This window comes from Primulina tabacum, chromosome 3 (genome assembly GCF_025594145.1).
Source record: "Primulina tabacum isolate GXHZ01 chromosome 3, ASM2559414v2, whole genome shotgun sequence".
Classification (NCBI taxonomy): domain Eukaryota; kingdom Viridiplantae; phylum Streptophyta; class Magnoliopsida; order Lamiales; family Gesneriaceae; genus Primulina; species Primulina tabacum.
Genome location: NC_134552.1, coordinates 15020357 through 15037413, shown reverse-complemented (window position 1 = coordinate 15037413; position 17057 = coordinate 15020357). Strand labels below are relative to the sequence as shown.

Sequence of the window (17057 nt, the reverse complement as noted above, 5' to 3'; positions counted from 1 at the left end):
TGATGTTTTCACATATTAATATTTGTGATACAGATCGACCCGAACCAAATTTGGAGTAAAAAATAATATTTTTAACCTAAAATTAATTTTTTCATGAGTTGTATCGGATAAAAGATATGTCTCACAAAATTTATTTGTAAAACAATCTCACGAGAGTTTTGTACTGAAAATAGTTAATTCACAAAAACCCTTGTGAGATTGTTTTACAGATCAATTTTGTGAGATGAATCTCCAATCCAACTCAATTCATGAAAAGATATTAATTTTTATGTCGAAATTATTATTTTTCATGGTAATTATGGATTGGGTCGGCCTGTCTCACGAGAAACCTACTCATTTTTCAATAGGTCTATAATGAGACGATCTTACATATTTATATACGTGAGACATGTCAGTCTATACTTAAAGTGAAAAGTAATAGTTTTTATATGTCGGATCAGATCAGATACTCGTGTCAAAAAATTGACATGTAAAACAATATAATAGGAGTTTTTGTACATATATTTATGGTTTGTCTTTATTTATTACATAAATAATTCTTTTTATCCTTTGAAAAAGCAAATGAGCACAAGCTTGTTTATTATAAAAATATATATTTAAGACAAATACTATAAAAGTTGATTTATTAAAATTGCTGAAAAAATACATTAATAACTAGTATTTTAAAATTTTATTGGAAAAATAACAATTCATAAGCAAATTTTAATAAAATAATGAATATACTTAACGAATTTTATCTTAGAACATGTATTATAATTAAGTCAAAATGATGAAATCGATAATGTTGACTAATATCATACAAGGAACCCAACACAATCACGTACACCAAATTACGTTGGATAAATGAATAAAGAAAAGTGTTGAAGAGAAAAAGGAGTGAAATTTGTCCCAGATCAGAAAATGAGACCAGTTGGATGTTCCTTATAATCCCCACGTTTGAGTTAGGGGTTTGGGCCCCAAGGAGTACCAGAAGTTTTTACAAAGATGACAACCCTAATAAGCTGTGTCTTGTTGAAACGCACGCCCGGCCCGGCCCGGCCTTTGACAAACATTAATCTTTTTGGACCTAATTGGAGAATGTTGTCAAGATGATGCATTGGACAGAGCTAGGCGCGCAGGTGCGCAACATCCCGCGTGGATGCGCGCTGCAGTGTTTCTGAAAAGCTTCAATCAGTGTTAGTGACTCTTAGCAACAATGCATCCTTTCAAGGCTTTCTACACATCCGGTCCGTGAAGACGCGTCTCGACTACGCATCCAATGACCATTTATAAATAATCCTCTCAGCATTTTCGGAAGTTCTTCTTGCAATTTTGCTAATCATCATACGATCTTGCTGCATACATTTTCGTTTGATATTTGAAGGCTACTGCATATTCTTAGTTCGCTGCTGTCGAGATTTTGTAGTGCTGCGAAGTTTCGACTTGAAGTCGTTGTATCTTGGGAATGATTGCGTGCAACGTATAGCACTTTATACGGGCAATTTCGTCTTGCGGAGAAAGGATATTCCTTGCCTCGACTTGATCATATTGTTGCTGTGTTTTGTTCCAGTTCAAGACATCCAGAGTACTCACAAATTATAGATTTATAATAACAATTAAAAAAAAGACTATATTTAGGTCTATTGTTCAAAAAAATACGATAAAAAAGAAAAAACCAGACTTGACTGCAAACTCAAATACATATAAAAACTAATTCAACAATGTTGATAAGTTGACAAGTTCGAGAAGAATCATGTATCAGTCAACCAGCTTATGAATCATGAATTCAATCATTTTTCCAAGGACCTCGATCTGAGGCCATGTATTTCAAATAAATATGTAGGCCATGACCAGGAGATGATCAGGCAAGAAAACTTCACCAATGGATGCAACATGGAAAGTTTTCTTCCCACTACTGCTTCTTCTTCTTCTTCTCATCTCCCTGAATTTCTACACGTCTTCCGGTTCGACGGATACCATGAATTCGATTCAAAGCCTTAGAGATGGGGAGACCATTGTTTCATCCGGTGGGATGTTTGAGCTGGGATTCTTTAGCCCTGGCAATTCCAAGAATCGTTACGTGGGTATATGGTACCACGGAATCGCTCAAACAGTAGTTTGGGTAGCAAACAGAGAAAGTCCACTCGTAAATCAGACAGGTGTCTTGAAGGTTGTGGAGCCAGGCGTTTTAGTCCTTGTTAATGAAACTGGTGAAGCTGTGTGGTCTTCCAAGAGATCAAGATCGGCGCAGACTCCGGTTGCGCAGTTGTTGGATTCGGGGAATCTTGTTCTAAGAGATGATGATGATGCGGAAGAGAATTATCTCTGGCAGAGTTTTGATTATCCAACTGATACATATCTGCCAAGTATGAAGTTTGGGTGGAATTTGGTGACTGGTGTAGATGTGTACCTTGCAGCATGGAAGGCTGATGATGATCCAGCTCCAGGAGAGTTCGTATATCGCTTGGAACTCAGCGGATATCCACAAATATTCTTGCGAAGAAACACCTTAGAACTCACTAGATTTGGACCCTGGAATGGAATTTACTTTAGTGGATTTCCAGATGTCAGAGGGAACCCCACGTATTCTATGGATTTTGTGATGGATCAAAATGGGGTGTATTATCAAGAAAATGCTATTGACAAGCAAGTTGTTCGGAGGTTTAAGTTGTTTTCAAGTGGAGATGGACAGAAGCTAACATGGGTAAATCGAACGCAAAAGTGGGAAGTTTATATGGATAGACCAGCTGATAACTGTGATAGTTATGGCCTTTGCGGTGCTTATGGGATATGTCATATTCAAAATTCTCCAGCATGCAGTTGTCTGGGTAGATTTGTCCCAAAAGATTCAGAGGGTTGGATTAAATCAGATTGGACAAGCGGATGCATTCGAAGGACAAACTTGAGTTGCCAAGGGGATGGATTTATCAAGTACTCAAGTATCAAACTACCAGATGCCCAAAATTCATGGATCAACGAGAGTATGACACTTACAGAATGCGAAGCAGAATGCTTAAAGAATTGCTCATGTTCGGCGTACACACAATTAAATATAAGCAATGGGATTGGATGTCTTCTTTGGTTTGGTGACTTGGTTGATATCAGATCTCTGAGTGTAGATGGACAAGATATTTACATCAAAATGGCATCTTCTGAAATAGGTAAGAACTCATCTCACACATACAAATATCGATCAACATCTTTCTACCTTTTGCAGCTACTGTATTTCTTTTACTTACACTATCCTTTTGCATACAAATGGAGAATGAGCTACACCACACCACACTATATCGAGTTCATGACAAAATGCAGAATGATTACTAAGCTGGAGAGGCTCTCCTCTTGGGCTTATGGCCTACACTTGTAAATAATTTAACTTGGTCACAGGGCATCAAAATCTTAGATGAAAGAATACAAGCTATGTCCCTTGTTTTAATATACTCTATTCCTCCGAACCTGGGGATAGATATTTGACAACCAATTTAGAGAAGTCCCTAATACTTCAAAACTTTTAGTATTTACTGGTAGCCTGCTCAAAATCAGAAAAATCACAGAAGGGAGAACACACATTACATACACATTTTCCCTCGTATGTACATTCACTTAGTTGAGCAGTCTAAGAAGCACAAGAGGCGTGCTGACTTTCTTATCCTGCTAGTTTAATACTCAACATGCTTTTCAACAAATCAGTTATGGGGCCCTTAACTCCTTATCGTTATTACAACACAATCTGATTAGGGTTATTAATTACAGCGGAAAACGAGTTTAAATTTTCTTTACAATGAGCCCAAAACGTGTCAACTGTAATTATAATACTTAAAATAGTATATAATATAGTCTCGTCTCAACATGTCACAATATAAAACAAACACACACGTAATCCAAAACAGCTACAAACAAACAAACTCATATCCTCGGGACATGCCCTATATATATAAAGACATATACATATATACTGGGATAAACACTAAACCTCAAATCAACCATGACTCTCTCCAGAAGTACCATCTCCGGTCTCCTGATAACCTGAAGTACATGTCATTGTCAACATACAAAGACAATAACAGCCCCCTCTGGGGTGAGCAAAGCTCAGTCTGAAGCAACCACAATATATACCACAGATATCTAAACAATGATATATGATATGCAATGCGTGTATATCGTGGAGGTATCAGGTCAAATGCTCATCCACTGAGCACATGTCAGAATCAATCGAATCGCTATCAAATCAATGCTCGAGCTGGCACACCGGCCTCAATCAGGGATACTCGTATGATAACGTCGACAAAGCGTCATCAAATCCCAAATCTCAATCAATCATCGGGGCCACAAATGACTATGCTTTAAGGGTCATGTAATACCCAACATAGCATCGTGTTCACAAACCCTAGAATCAAATCAAATAATATCAGAGTATCCAAGGATCATAGCTCAACGTGCATGTCATGTATGCCATATAAACTCAACAAATAAGACATATAGACATGTATTCGCAATCCAATCATTCAAACCAATCAAATATATATCATATGATACAGATGTGTATCGTATGTTACCCGGTCGCAACATACCTCAATAGTCAATTCTTCGTTCCAATCGATGTAGCTTGAAGATATCAGTATAAAATTCTATCTACATCAATAACACATTTATTTCAATCAATAACATCATTCAAAATCATCAATATAAGCTTCAAATATCTTTTGAAACTTTGAAAATTCATATCAAATCGAAATCATAATATAATTCAATTCCGACTTCAAAACTTAATTTCTTGTCGGTTATTCTACCACATATATGAATCTCGACTTCAAATACATGTTATTCCAGTACTTCAATAAATAAAGGTGCTGAAACTAGAAGAAACTTACCTCAAAAGAAAGCTCTCGACTCGAGGATTACGAATATATAATTTGTTTCAAGTTTGGACAATGTTTCGAGGTGATTTCGTACAAAAGAGCTTCAGAGGAAATGGAAGGATACTTATCAACAAACTCATCCTTATCACCCTTATATCGTGTGTTACAGAACGCCGCGCGCGGTGGCGCCAAAACACGCGCGGCCGCGCGCCCAGTACTGCCCGTGCGCGCAGTTCTGCGCGGGTGCGCGTCTTGCTCTGTCCGAAACGCTATTTTAGGTTTCGAATTAGCAAAAGTGGTAAAAATGAAAGTTGTAGATCTATGTCTTGGATTTCATTTGCCACTGACCTCACTCAATTTGGATATCGGTTGCGAGAGTTATGCTCATTCTCCCAAAATGTGTCAGTGCAGGAACTGCAACGCATACGATACAATTCGGGATGATTTTGTCCCTATTTCCAAATGGATTTGGACAAAACTCAAGACATGAAAGTTTTAGTACTATGTATTAGCTTTCCAATGAAATTGGTCTGAAGTCATTTGGACTAATACTCAAATGATTATGCCAAAAACCGTAACATGTGTCACTTTTCTGTTGCGGTTCAGCACACGTTTCAAACACAAATCAATTTCTAATACAATCTTTCATTATCACAACCTATTTTCTCACTTTCATTGTCATGATATACATCATACACATAATCACATGACAATTTCATGAATTATCGATAATCAATATAAGATTTACGATAATACGATACACGGTCCTTACATCAGTTGAAAGGGAGTGCAATGGATTGTATCATACATCTTATATGATCCAACATGTTAAATTTTTATCACAACTTATTAGATGTTTTGAAACTAACAAGAAATTAGATCTGAACAAGCTTCAAGAGCTTATGAAATACTTTTTTTTTATTATCTAAAAACGGAAATCTTATGCTTTCAAGGCCAGATAGTAAGTATCATCAACACAAGTAGAGGAATGAAGAGAAGAATACTTATCGCAAGTTTGACCTCAATAATGGGAATGATTCTTCTAGGCCTAAGCCTCGTCCTGCTTATTCGGAAGAGGAATAAAGGTTCAATGACAGGCGAAGAAGGTGAGGCAAACTCGGCTTCTCATGCTTAACTACTATAAAAAAAATACTAAAACAAATTCTTACTATTATCTAGATAAAAAGAGCCTTCCATTCTTTTCCTGTGATAAATTCTACATCTTCATGTTATATGTAGCGAGGGAATGCGAAGAGAGGAAAGACAAAGAGTCAGAGCTTACTTTCTTCAAATTAGATATTATCCTCAAAGCTACAAACTGCTTTGCCATGGAAAACAAGCTTGGCGAAGGAGGTTTTGGACCTGTTTATAAGGTAAAATTTCACAGACATATAAATATAAATTTCCAAAAACAAGTGACGAACATAAAGCATAATCGATTCTTATTCATGATTTGCTTAAGAAACCAAAAAAGGGAATGTTATAAATGGGCAATCTCATGTGATCAAATATGGACAATAGTGGATTTCACATTTGTCATTTGGGTATTCTGATCTTAGGGTGTGCTCAAAGAGGGACAAGAAATTGCCGTGAAACAGTTGGCAAGAACCTCCATGCAAGGGATCGATGAATTCGAGAATGAAGTGATCTTTATTGCCAAGCTTCAGCACCGAAATCTCGTGAAACTTCTAGGATGCTGTGTTCAAGGAGACGAAAATTTGTTGATATATGAATACATGCCGAACAAAAGTCTGGATATGATTTTATTTCGTGAGTATCAATCATACATGTATACACGACCGTCGTTAAGAAATTTCCCCATGCATTCCCAGTTGCGATACATCACGGTGTCTACGAGACTTTAGGACTTTATTGAACTAAAATTGCCTAGCCAACATTTTGACATAATACAAAATTGTCATTGCCAGATGATACAACAGGTGATTTACTTGATTGGCCAAAACGTTTTCGTATCATCAATGGAATAGCCAGGGGACTTGTATATCTTCATCAAGATTCCCGCTTGAGGATTATTCATCGAGATCTCAAAGCCAGCAACATATTGCTGGATTCAGAAATGAACCCAAAGATATCGGACTTTGGAATGGCTAGAAGTTTCGGAGGCAATGAGACTGAAGCTAAGACACGCCGAGTTGTCGGGACATAGTAATAAGAATCTTACTAGCTTGAACGTATTTCTATTTCAGTTATTGTGACACTATTATCTAACGAACACCCATTTTGCAGTGGATACATGTCTCCCGAATATGCAGTGGATGGAATCTTCTCGGTAAAATCGGATGTGTTCAGCTTTGGAGTACTAGTCCTAGAAATCGTGAGTGGGAAGAGAAACAGAGGATTTTCACATAGCGATCACCACCTCAACCTCATCGGACATGTAAGTGATGTGTCTCCAATCCATTAGTCTGCAAACAGCTCCTATCAATATGATATTTGGTATAAACAAGTCCTAAAATTGTGATCAGGCGTGGACCCTTTACAAAGAAGAAAGGTCACACGGATTAGCCGAAGCCTCCCTACAAAATCCTCGAGACTTGCCTCAAGTGATAAGGTCGATCCATGTTGGCCTGCTGTGTGTGCAGCAGAACCCTGAGGATAGACCAAGCATGTCCTCGGTGGTCCTGATGTTGGGCAATGATGGCGTGCTACCTGAAGCTAAACAGCCCGGTTTCTTCACAGAAAGAGAGCCCGTTGTTTCTCAAGATTCATCGTCCTCGCACGCAACGAATTCGCCAAATTATCTCACCATCACCCAGCTAGATCCCAGATAGGAAATATGTTACGTTGCAAACTTGCAATCTTATTGTTTGTGCACTGGTGTCTCGTTCCTAGCACATCTAGCAGTTGAAATTATATATATATATATATATATAGTCCGTAATTTACCAAAGGATATTGTGGAATAAATCTATATGCATGTATGCATGCATTCAGAAAGAGAAATAACTAATAAATAGGAAAATTAATTTAACTTTAGAGAAAAAAAGTCATAATGATTTAATTGAGTCTTGTGGATACTTTGATTGATTGAATTTAAATATTTGGGTTATTAAATACTGATTTATAATATATGAATCTAACCCAAGTGTTTGATTAGTTGGATACTTGACGAAGACAAATAATAACCCAAATAAAAATGTTTACGATTTTTTTTGGTCTTTATTTTAAAATGATGATCCCGGATTTTGTATTTAATTTTACTTAAAACCTATTTAAAACGTTGGGAAAATTATATTTTTATCTCGTAATTTCATATTTACAGTGAATTTGTATTTTTAGTCTTGTAACTTAACATATTTTTCTATTTTTTGTATTGTTACGGTGAATTTTTATTTTTTAGTCATGTAACTTGTTTTTTTTTTTTTTTTTGTCTTTTAACTTGTGTGTTTTGGTCTTTTTTTGACCGAAATACACGATGAACTCAGGTAAAAAAAGACTAAAAATGAAAAAAAAACATTAAAATTACAATGCTAAAAATGAAAATCCATCATAACATAACCAAAATTGAAAAAAATTCAAATCATATATAGAACAAAAAAATGTCATTTTTCCTTGAAACTTTGGAGTCATTTCACTTCAAATACTAATAAATTTTTGCCACAAATAGGATTTGCTCTCGACATAGAGTTTGCAATTAGTTTTATGCTACACTGAAAATGTTACTCTTTTCACGGAAAAAAATATTTTGTAAGAAATAAGACACAACCATAGTTCTTTGTCAAAGCATTAATATATCATTCAAGTAAAAACAATTGATTCTAACTAGCAAGTGATTCTCTCGAGATATATGTTGTGCGTGGAGCTTAATCGTATATGAGCAATGGACATTTAGTTAGGCAAAAAACGTTTTCCCATGACTTTCAGATAAAGATTGAAAATTTTATAAAAACTGGACAAATTGAAAATTAAATATGGAAATTTATTTTGATTGGTATTATTATCCAATATATAATAAAGATTGAGTATAGAAAAAGTAAAGACGACTTGGCTGTAATTTCTTTGTCGTGTAATTTGGTCTATGGCTACAGTCAAGAATATTTATTGAATATGATATTTGAAATTTTATTATATATTATGTTATGAAACTGAAATACGTAATGGTTTAAAAACATTATCGACTGATTAAACACATTTAACCAACTGAAATATTTGATTTAACTTGTTGAATCAACTGCAATATATGACTTAACTGACTGAAATGTTATTATATATGTGTTAAAAATTATGATTTATTAAGTTCGAATATCATTCTCGTAGATCAGATATAACAAATTAATCATATATTGTATAGTTGCTAAATATCATATAATCATAATCAGTAGACAAACACTTGCGTGAGACGGTCTCACGGGTCGTGTTGTGTGAGACGGGTCTTTTTATTTGAGTCATCCATGAAAAAGTACTACTTTTTATTATAAGAGTATTACTTTTTATTGTGAATATCGGTAAGGTTGACATGTCTCAGAGATAAAGATTCGTGAGACCGTACATACTCCTATTAGTAAGGTTGACCTCTCAATATCTCAATTCACAATCAATTATATATATATATATATATATATATAATCGATGCCAAATCCACAGCCACACAGGGCTTTCTTTGTTCACGTGGACTTGTGAAGAAGATGAATAAAGATTTTATAATATATCGTATTCTCTTCCATCCATGCCTTTTATTTTCGAATATTTTAAAGATTGGGCTACAATGAAGTGGGCCCAGAATTTGGGGCAAGTGAAATTCATCTGGGTCAATCATTCTTTCTGTGGACTGTAAGCTGCCATGTGGCCCAAGATTTGAAAGAATCTTATATTGCTTTTCTATGACGCCACGTCATCAACCTGCTTATAAAAGAAGATAAGTACCAGGACCATACAAATATCCTTTTTCTTTTATATATATTTTTCAGGGCAAAAATTTGTGTGAGACGGTCTCATGGGTTGTATTTTATGAGACAAATCTCTTATTTGGGTCATCCATGAAAAAGTATTTACTTTTTATGCTAAGAGTATTACTTTTTATTATGAATATCGGTAGGGTTGACACGTCTCATAGATAAAGATTCGTGAGACCGTCTCACAACATAGCTACTCAGTTTTCAGACATTATTTCAAACAATGATGTTTGCCTTACATTTTCCATCAAATGAATATTATGGATTTTGTATCAAATCATCTACTAAATTTTGTTAGGAGTGAAACAAGTTTACCTTTAATTTTGTACAAATATTATACTAAATAAAATATTTACCTTTTTCAAAACAAATAACATGAAATTTCATTTTTTTTTTCTTTGAGCTTGAAATAGGGAGAAATCAATAATAAAAAAATCCTTAGCTATGGCGGTGGTTTTGTTGTTTATAAAATAAAAGGTTATTGTTAATATCAAGTGGTTAAAACCGAAACATGCCCTTTGTCCTTTGCTCCATCGTTAACCACTCTCCCAATTCTCGACTTTCTTCCATTCTTCAAGATTACTTAAATTTCCAACCAATCAGAGGAAGAAAGGCGAAATTTTTCTTAATTGGGAACCCCAGAATCTAGAGCAAGCAGCAGGGATTTGTTGAATTCAATGTCGAACGAGGGTGGTTGTGAACTGTGCGGCAAACCGGCCAGAATGTTCTGCGAGTCGGATCAAGCCCGCCTGTGTTGGGACTGTGATGAGAAGGTGCACGCCGCTAATTTCTTGGTGGCGAAACACTACCGCACACTCCTCTGCCACGCCTGCGCCTCTCCCACGCCGTGGAAAGCCTCCGGCTTGAAGCTCGGCCACGCTGTTTCTGTCTGCAGTTCATGTGTTGAGGGTGAGGCTCGCAGTGGAGCGGAAGGAAGCGGCGGGTTTGGGAATGGGAATCGTGATTGTGATTCCCAAGAAAGTGAGAGCGATGATGGAGAATATTACAATGATGAAGAAGAAGAAGATGATGAAGAAGAAGAGGAAGAGGAAGAGGAGGGAGAGAATCAAGTTGTCCCCTGGTCGATCTGCAGTGCAGCAACGCCATCCGAGGCGGCGCCGACGGCGCCGAGTTCTTCCTGTAGTGAGGATGATGCTTCGTTTTTCTTGTGGAAAAGAATGAGGGATCACAACCACCCTGTTGAGTCCGAGGTTTATTCTTTCCCTTTCTTGCATCTTTGAGATAAATTCGTTAAACATCGTACTATTCTTGCCAAATTTTTGTATGATTGAGAGCGAACATTGGAAATTTCTACACCTAACTGGTCTGGAACTCTAGTTATTGGGGATCCCAGTTTTGAATATTTTATTGGATTTATGCAGAACGAAGAAGGTTGCTGTTCTTCACACAATCTGGACTCCAAATTGGCTTCACCGGACTCAAGTTTTCAAGAATCTGAAAATCTTGATTCTTCAGAGCAGACCTTGTTCAGACCACTGAAACTGCGGAGAACAAATACTGGCATCGTGTCGATCCCGTCGGAGCGGACAGATTCAGGCCAGAGTCCTGAGAATTCATCGGCAGCTATTGTCCGCACAGTCATAAGATTCCAGCAAGAAAACCATGGCAGAAGGTAGAGATACTTCTTCAATGATCCTAGGAATTTGCAAACTCACCAGAGATTCTTGAAACCTGAAATTCCTCGGACTCCAATATTAGTTTGATGCTTGTTGTCGGATTTTTTATTTATATTCACCAAAAAAATAAAAATAAAAAACAATACTGCTGGAAATTGGTGGTAGATTTTTAGTTTTTGGTTTTATTTGATTGAGCCAGATAAATATGGATATTTGTATGTTTGCATTACTTACAAGAGATGGAACTTTTAATTCAAGAATTTGGGATTCTTAGTGGTTGTAATATTTGTTTTTAGACCTCTTACGTTATATGGTTTCATCACCCGGTAGATCATAACCATTCTTTTGCTGTGAATCTATCGGGTGAAATGTTTATGGTTTAACATAAAACTTTCTCAGTATCTCTCACTTATTGACTTAGTAGATTATGACCATTCATTTTGTGTGAGTCGTGTAACATCTCTCTCAATCAAGCTATTCTTTTAGAGCAAGTATTTTATGAGACGATTTTCCGAATCTTTATCTGTTAGATGGGTCAATCCTACCGAAATTCACAATAAAAAGTAATACTCTTAACATAAAAAGTAATATTTTTTCATTGATTACTCAAATAAGAGATATGTCTCACAAAATACGAACCGTGAGACCGTCTCACACAAGTTTTTGTCATTCTTTTAATATCTAAACACTTTAAAATTCAAAATAAATAATATCTTAAATAGAGATGTCTCTTATGTCGATGTAATTTCATGTATTCATTCGGTCTGAATACTATATGAATATAAGCCAAATGACAGAACGGGAAGATCTAGGACCTAGAAAATTATACCATGAGTGATTTGGCATATATATATATATATATATATATATATATATATATATATATATATATAAAATGGATCTTGTTGTATAGATATCATCATCCACATCCAGAAAACCAGAATGCCGTATGTTTGTAAGAAGCTTGTACAATTTGGGAATGAGTATTGATTGATCAAAAACAGGAATTTACTTCGACCGATATATCTTTAGGCACAACCATACGTAACATAGAAATCACAATCGAATTTGATAAGAGTATTAATTACATTCATGTTGCATAATATGAACAAATATCCCCAAAACAAATTCATTTACACGAAGCTTTTAAATAAATGAGTTGGTTTAGTCATATATCCACTTGCTCACGCAGACACACAAGGCAAAAGAGATGGATTCAATGTAACATGAATGGAGAGCAAGTAGTTGCAAAGAAAGTGAGATGTGGATTCTATCGCTCCACGGGAGGGACAAGAATGTATACGTGGCCTAATCTTCACCGTCCCTTTCAGAATGTGGCCTCTATCCATCTCCTTACAATCTAACCTATGCCAAAATAATAATGATATAGAACTACTCTTCCATTCGATATTATATAACCCTTAATGTTATTTGAGTTGTGGGTTATTTTTGGATTAAAGTAGGTTTGAATCGGATCAAAGGAAGCTCTTCCGCCGTCTTTTATCTCGATTTACAAAACTCGAACTCGATATCACACAAGTTACAACTCAAATTTCTTGCCACTCGAGCCAACACACATTGATCATAAATTATTTGTGTCAACACAGAACACCCGCACAACGAGTGTACTTTGAATGTCTGGTTGTTTGAAGATTAAACTTGTGGCTGATGGTGAATGCTATGTTTCTACCCACTCGGTACCAAATACATTAAAGTCGTTGGATCTAAGAGTAATAATGACTTATATACGTTAGGTTCAAAGTATATATATATATATATATATATACACATATATATATAATATGTATTTGTATTTTGATTGTCGGAAAAAATAAGAATATACAAAGAAGAAGAGTGAGGACGTCGAGGTGTGCAGCATGACAAGCGTAACTGTCCAAATTTGCAAGACGGGTATGTGTTTATCACCAATGTATATTTTTAGTATTTTTGTATATATTTGGTTAATCATCAAAATTAATATATGTTGGCATACTCAACGTTTTTCAGGTCAACTATTAATAATAAAAACGAAGAAGAAAGCTCAGATGACGAAGATTTTGGATCGATAGATGGTAATTTAAATCTCTAAATATATGTGGTTAATCATCAATATTTTTTTTATTAATAACTGTTTTGAATTTTGTAGGTTCTAACAACTGGATTTGATAAAGGTTATTATTTTATCAAGTTGTATATCTGCGAAGGGGTAACCATTTTATAGTGCTTTGTTTCATATATATAAATATTCATAAATCTGAGCTCTCATATATCTGTGTTTTCAGTGTTTGATTTGATATATATGAGTTTTCATATATCTGTGTTTTCGGTGTTTTGTTTGATATATATGGTTTTTATATATCTGCGTTTTCTCTTTTTGGTTTCATATTTCTGATTTTTCATATCTGTGTCGAAGATAGAAGTAACCTTGCTGCAAAAAAATTCTACAATCAACAAATGGATCCAAGCAGACGCCAATGTCATCTCACTGGAGAATATCTCAATGGCAAATGAACAAAGCATAAGAAGTTCAGTTCCAAGTTGATTACTGTTTTCTTGGGTGTTTAAAAATACAAACAATTGAATGTAATACAGTAGACATCTACAATGTAAGGTTTTTTTTTTCAGGAGTCCATGACAGATATGCTGCTTGTATGCTGCTTGCCACTTAAAATTTGTATGCTGCTTGCCACTAATTTCTTAGTCTGCATAACAGATTGCAGAATTTAAATGGAGCAAGGTTACTCAGAACTTAGTAGCCATGTGCATAGAAAAAATGGAGATAGCTTTTGCTTTTTAAATCTTCTACTACATTGTCTAAATGACATGCTTGGAAACTAAATAGGAAGACAACAAAATCGAGATTGCTTTTAACAGGACATTTAATTCATCGATACATACACCACAAAAAGAACCAACTAGTTCAAACCATGGAGACGAAGCCATTTCCAGAATAATAAAGGATGCAAAAATTTTGACTTAAATTGAATAACTCATATTAACTATTTGAATAACAATACAACTAACATTCATCAAATATTATAAACTGCACGATAAAGTTTTTGAATTGCAATACAATCATCTGTCAAATATTATCTTCACCAAAACAAATACAACGGTTGCAACTACTGTCAATAAATTACAATTATTTATCTAATCATCTTTATTCAATTTTAGTGCTTTCAAATTTTCTTGTATCACCTCCAAGCACTTCAATATTTCATCTAATTTTTCGGTCTGGGATACTTCGCCTCTTGAACTTGAACCTGCACTTGAACTTTCGTTTATTGTATTTTGGGAGGACGTCGACGTAGATTGTTTCACCGATGCGGCATTGTAAGCTTTCTCGGCCTCCTCTCTGGTTCTGAATGATTGGTGGACAACACCCTTATACCTGATAACATTAGAGCTTGCTTCCGCCCACGTGTCATAAATGCCAGATGTACGCCCAACAAATACAACGTATGTTTTGCCCTACATTGTAACGCAAATTGTTTAAAAAACAGAGAATGTGAATACAAATAAACTAAACCAAAAATTATATTATTTCAATTCTTGACCAAGAATTAACAGTCTGCCACAACTTAAACTTCTCAGGAGATCTAATAATCAAAGTAGCCAATGACAATAAAGATTAGTTGGGTTTTTCATGTTCCTCCACCATTCCCTTGAAAAAATGGAGGTTTTAAGTCAATCTTCATTCTCTGTGTATCATAAGAGTACGCTATGGCAAGCAATCTGAATGCGAAGGATGCTGGCACAAATGTCTACAAATTATTAGCTCCGTAATGTGACTGCTGAGACGAAAATTTTAAAGATTGTGAAGGATGAGCAATTGTATAGGTCTATAGTCAGCACTAGAAGCCCATAATTAATTTAATTGCTCGCTTTATATTCCCCAACTCGTCGAAATCTCGCTTTACACAGTGGCTCAGCAAGTCCATCCCAATTGTACACAAAACAACACAAATCACAGAATTACATTCAAATTGTTGCCATCCGAACATCAATTACAAACTAACAAACTCATTTTAAAACAATAATTGTATAAAGTTTGAAAAAAAAAGTTAGAAAAAATGCAGAATACCATTGAATGTTGTGACACCGCACGATTTTCCTGGGTTCCCCTTTTCTGGCGTCGGCAAATGGTGGCGCTCTCACGTCCAGTGGAGTAACCCAAACAGGGTTGGTGAATCGGCCACAAAAATTAAGGCTTCGCGATGAGTTTGTTTTGGGAATTGCTTTTTCTGTGCTGGGATATAGTATATTAATGTCCACACAAAAAGTTAAAAAATTGAAAAAAAAATAAAAAATTCCAGGTGTACAGCCACATGGGCTGTCGCTCACGAACGCTCACCAAGGGGTGAGCAGTGCATCATTTTCGTATATATATACGAAATTAAAGTAGGTTTGAATCGGATCAAAGGAAGCTCTTCCGCCGTCTTTTATCTCGATTTACAAAACTCGAACTCGATATCACACAAGTTACAACTCAAATTTCTTGCCACTCGAGCCAACACACATTGATCATAAATTGTTTGTGTCAACACAGAACATCCGCACAACGAGTGTACTTTGAATGTCTGGTTGTTTGAAGATTAAACTTGTGGCTGATGGTGAATGCTATGTTTCTACCCACTCGGTACCAAATACATTAAAGTCGTTGGATCTAAGAGTAATAATGACTTATATACGTTAGGTTCAAAGTATATGTATATATATATAATATGTATTTGTATTTTGATTGTTGGAAAAAATAAGAATATACAAAGAAGAAGAGTGAGGACAAAATGTGAATGAGGTATAATGACTTTGTACTTGGTGATATCAAACGTGGGGTGGATAATTAATATGGGGGGACCTTCACTTTGCTGCGTAGCCATTGCTATCTTGTTCACTATATAACATGTGGTTATCATCCTTGGCAATTGTCATGCATTTTGAGACTTGTTCAAACTATTTGAATATTTTATTTAATGCTTTTTCACCCTAAGACACAATCAAATGTATGGTCTTTATCAGAAATAATCAGTACTATTTTAAGCCAAAAACTTGTGTGAGACGACCACGGATCGTATTTGTGAGACGAATCTCTTATTTGGGTCATCCATGAAAAAATATTACTTTTTATGCTAAGAGTATTACTTTTTATTGTGAATATCAGTAGGGTTGACACGTCTCACACATAAAGATTCGTGAGACCGTCTCACACGAGACCTACTCCTATTTTAATCCTGTTTATTTTAGATCAGGTGTCGTATTTTTTCGTTATTTTTCATGGTAATTAGAGATGAGTTCCGTGAGTTTATAAATTTGATATGTCAATGGATGTTTTTTTAGCACATGGCAAACACGAAAAACTAAAACAATTTCGACCGTAGGAACAAAAAAATATAATTATACTCCAAAATGGCCAAAATATGGTTGATACATGAGAATTGATGTTGGAGTAGGCCTACGGTATCCCACCAAGAGATTGGTCAAACACCACTTGGCATGGGAATTATACACACGACTTCGATTTAGTTTTTTATAGTGTAGTGATTGGAACATCACATCTAGTTTGTTCTATCACAAAAATAGCCACAAATGATAAACAAAAAGATCCCAAAGGTTAAGATTATATTCTATGTTATATATGAAGAAATGCTTCAAAGTAAGTTTGATGATTG

The 17057-nt window shown here is 35.4% G+C and overlaps 2 protein-coding genes and 1 long non-coding RNA gene across 3 annotated transcripts; all 3 read left to right on the top strand.

Annotated features, from left to right (window-relative positions):
- The first annotated feature begins 1659 nt into the window (after positions 1-1659).
- Positions 1660-7716, top strand: LOC142540713 (G-type lectin S-receptor-like serine/threonine-protein kinase At4g27290). Its single transcript, XM_075647060.1, has 7 exons — positions 1660-3140; positions 5792-5944; positions 6078-6211; positions 6398-6608; positions 6767-7004; positions 7086-7236; positions 7325-7716. Exons 1-7 carry the CDS (start codon positions 1862-1864, stop codon positions 7628-7630), a joined length of 2472 nt encoding a protein of 823 aa, XP_075503175.1. The 5' UTR covers positions 1660-1861; the 3' UTR covers positions 7631-7716.
- Positions 7717-10240: 2524 nt separating this feature from the next.
- LOC142540712 (uncharacterized) lies at positions 10241-11658 on the top strand. Its single transcript, XM_075647059.1, has 2 exons — positions 10241-10962; positions 11134-11658. Exons 1-2 carry the CDS (start codon positions 10429-10431, stop codon positions 11386-11388), a joined length of 789 nt encoding a protein of 262 aa, XP_075503174.1. The 5' UTR covers positions 10241-10428; the 3' UTR covers positions 11389-11658.
- Positions 11659-13242: 1584 nt separating this feature from the next.
- On the top strand, positions 13243-13634 carry LOC142539016 (uncharacterized). Its single transcript, XR_012818776.1, has 3 exons — positions 13243-13299; positions 13396-13460; positions 13535-13634. It is a non-coding gene; the product is annotated as an uncharacterized LOC142539016 (long non-coding RNA).
- The last annotated feature ends 3423 nt before the right edge of the window (positions 13635-17057 follow it).

Excerpts from the sequence above, each read along its gene's own strand:
- LOC142540713 (XM_075647060.1), top strand. The coding sequence starts at position 1,862 with ATGGATGCAACATGGAAAGTTTTCTTCCCACTACTGCTTCTTCTTCTT. Across the intron at positions 3,141-5,791 it reads AATGGCATCTTCTGAAATAG|GCCAGATAGTAAGTATCATC; the intron begins GTAAGAACTCAT and ends TATGCTTTCAAG. Across the intron at positions 6,212-6,397 it reads GTTTTGGACCTGTTTATAAG|GGTGTGCTCAAAGAGGGACA; the intron begins GTAAAATTTCAC and ends TTCTGATCTTAG.
- LOC142540712 (XM_075647059.1), top strand. The coding sequence starts at position 10,429 with ATGTCGAACGAGGGTGGTTGTGAACTGTGCGGCAAACCGGCCAGAATG. Across the intron at positions 10,963-11,133 it reads ACCACCCTGTTGAGTCCGAG|AACGAAGAAGGTTGCTGTTC; the intron begins GTTTATTCTTTC and ends GGATTTATGCAG.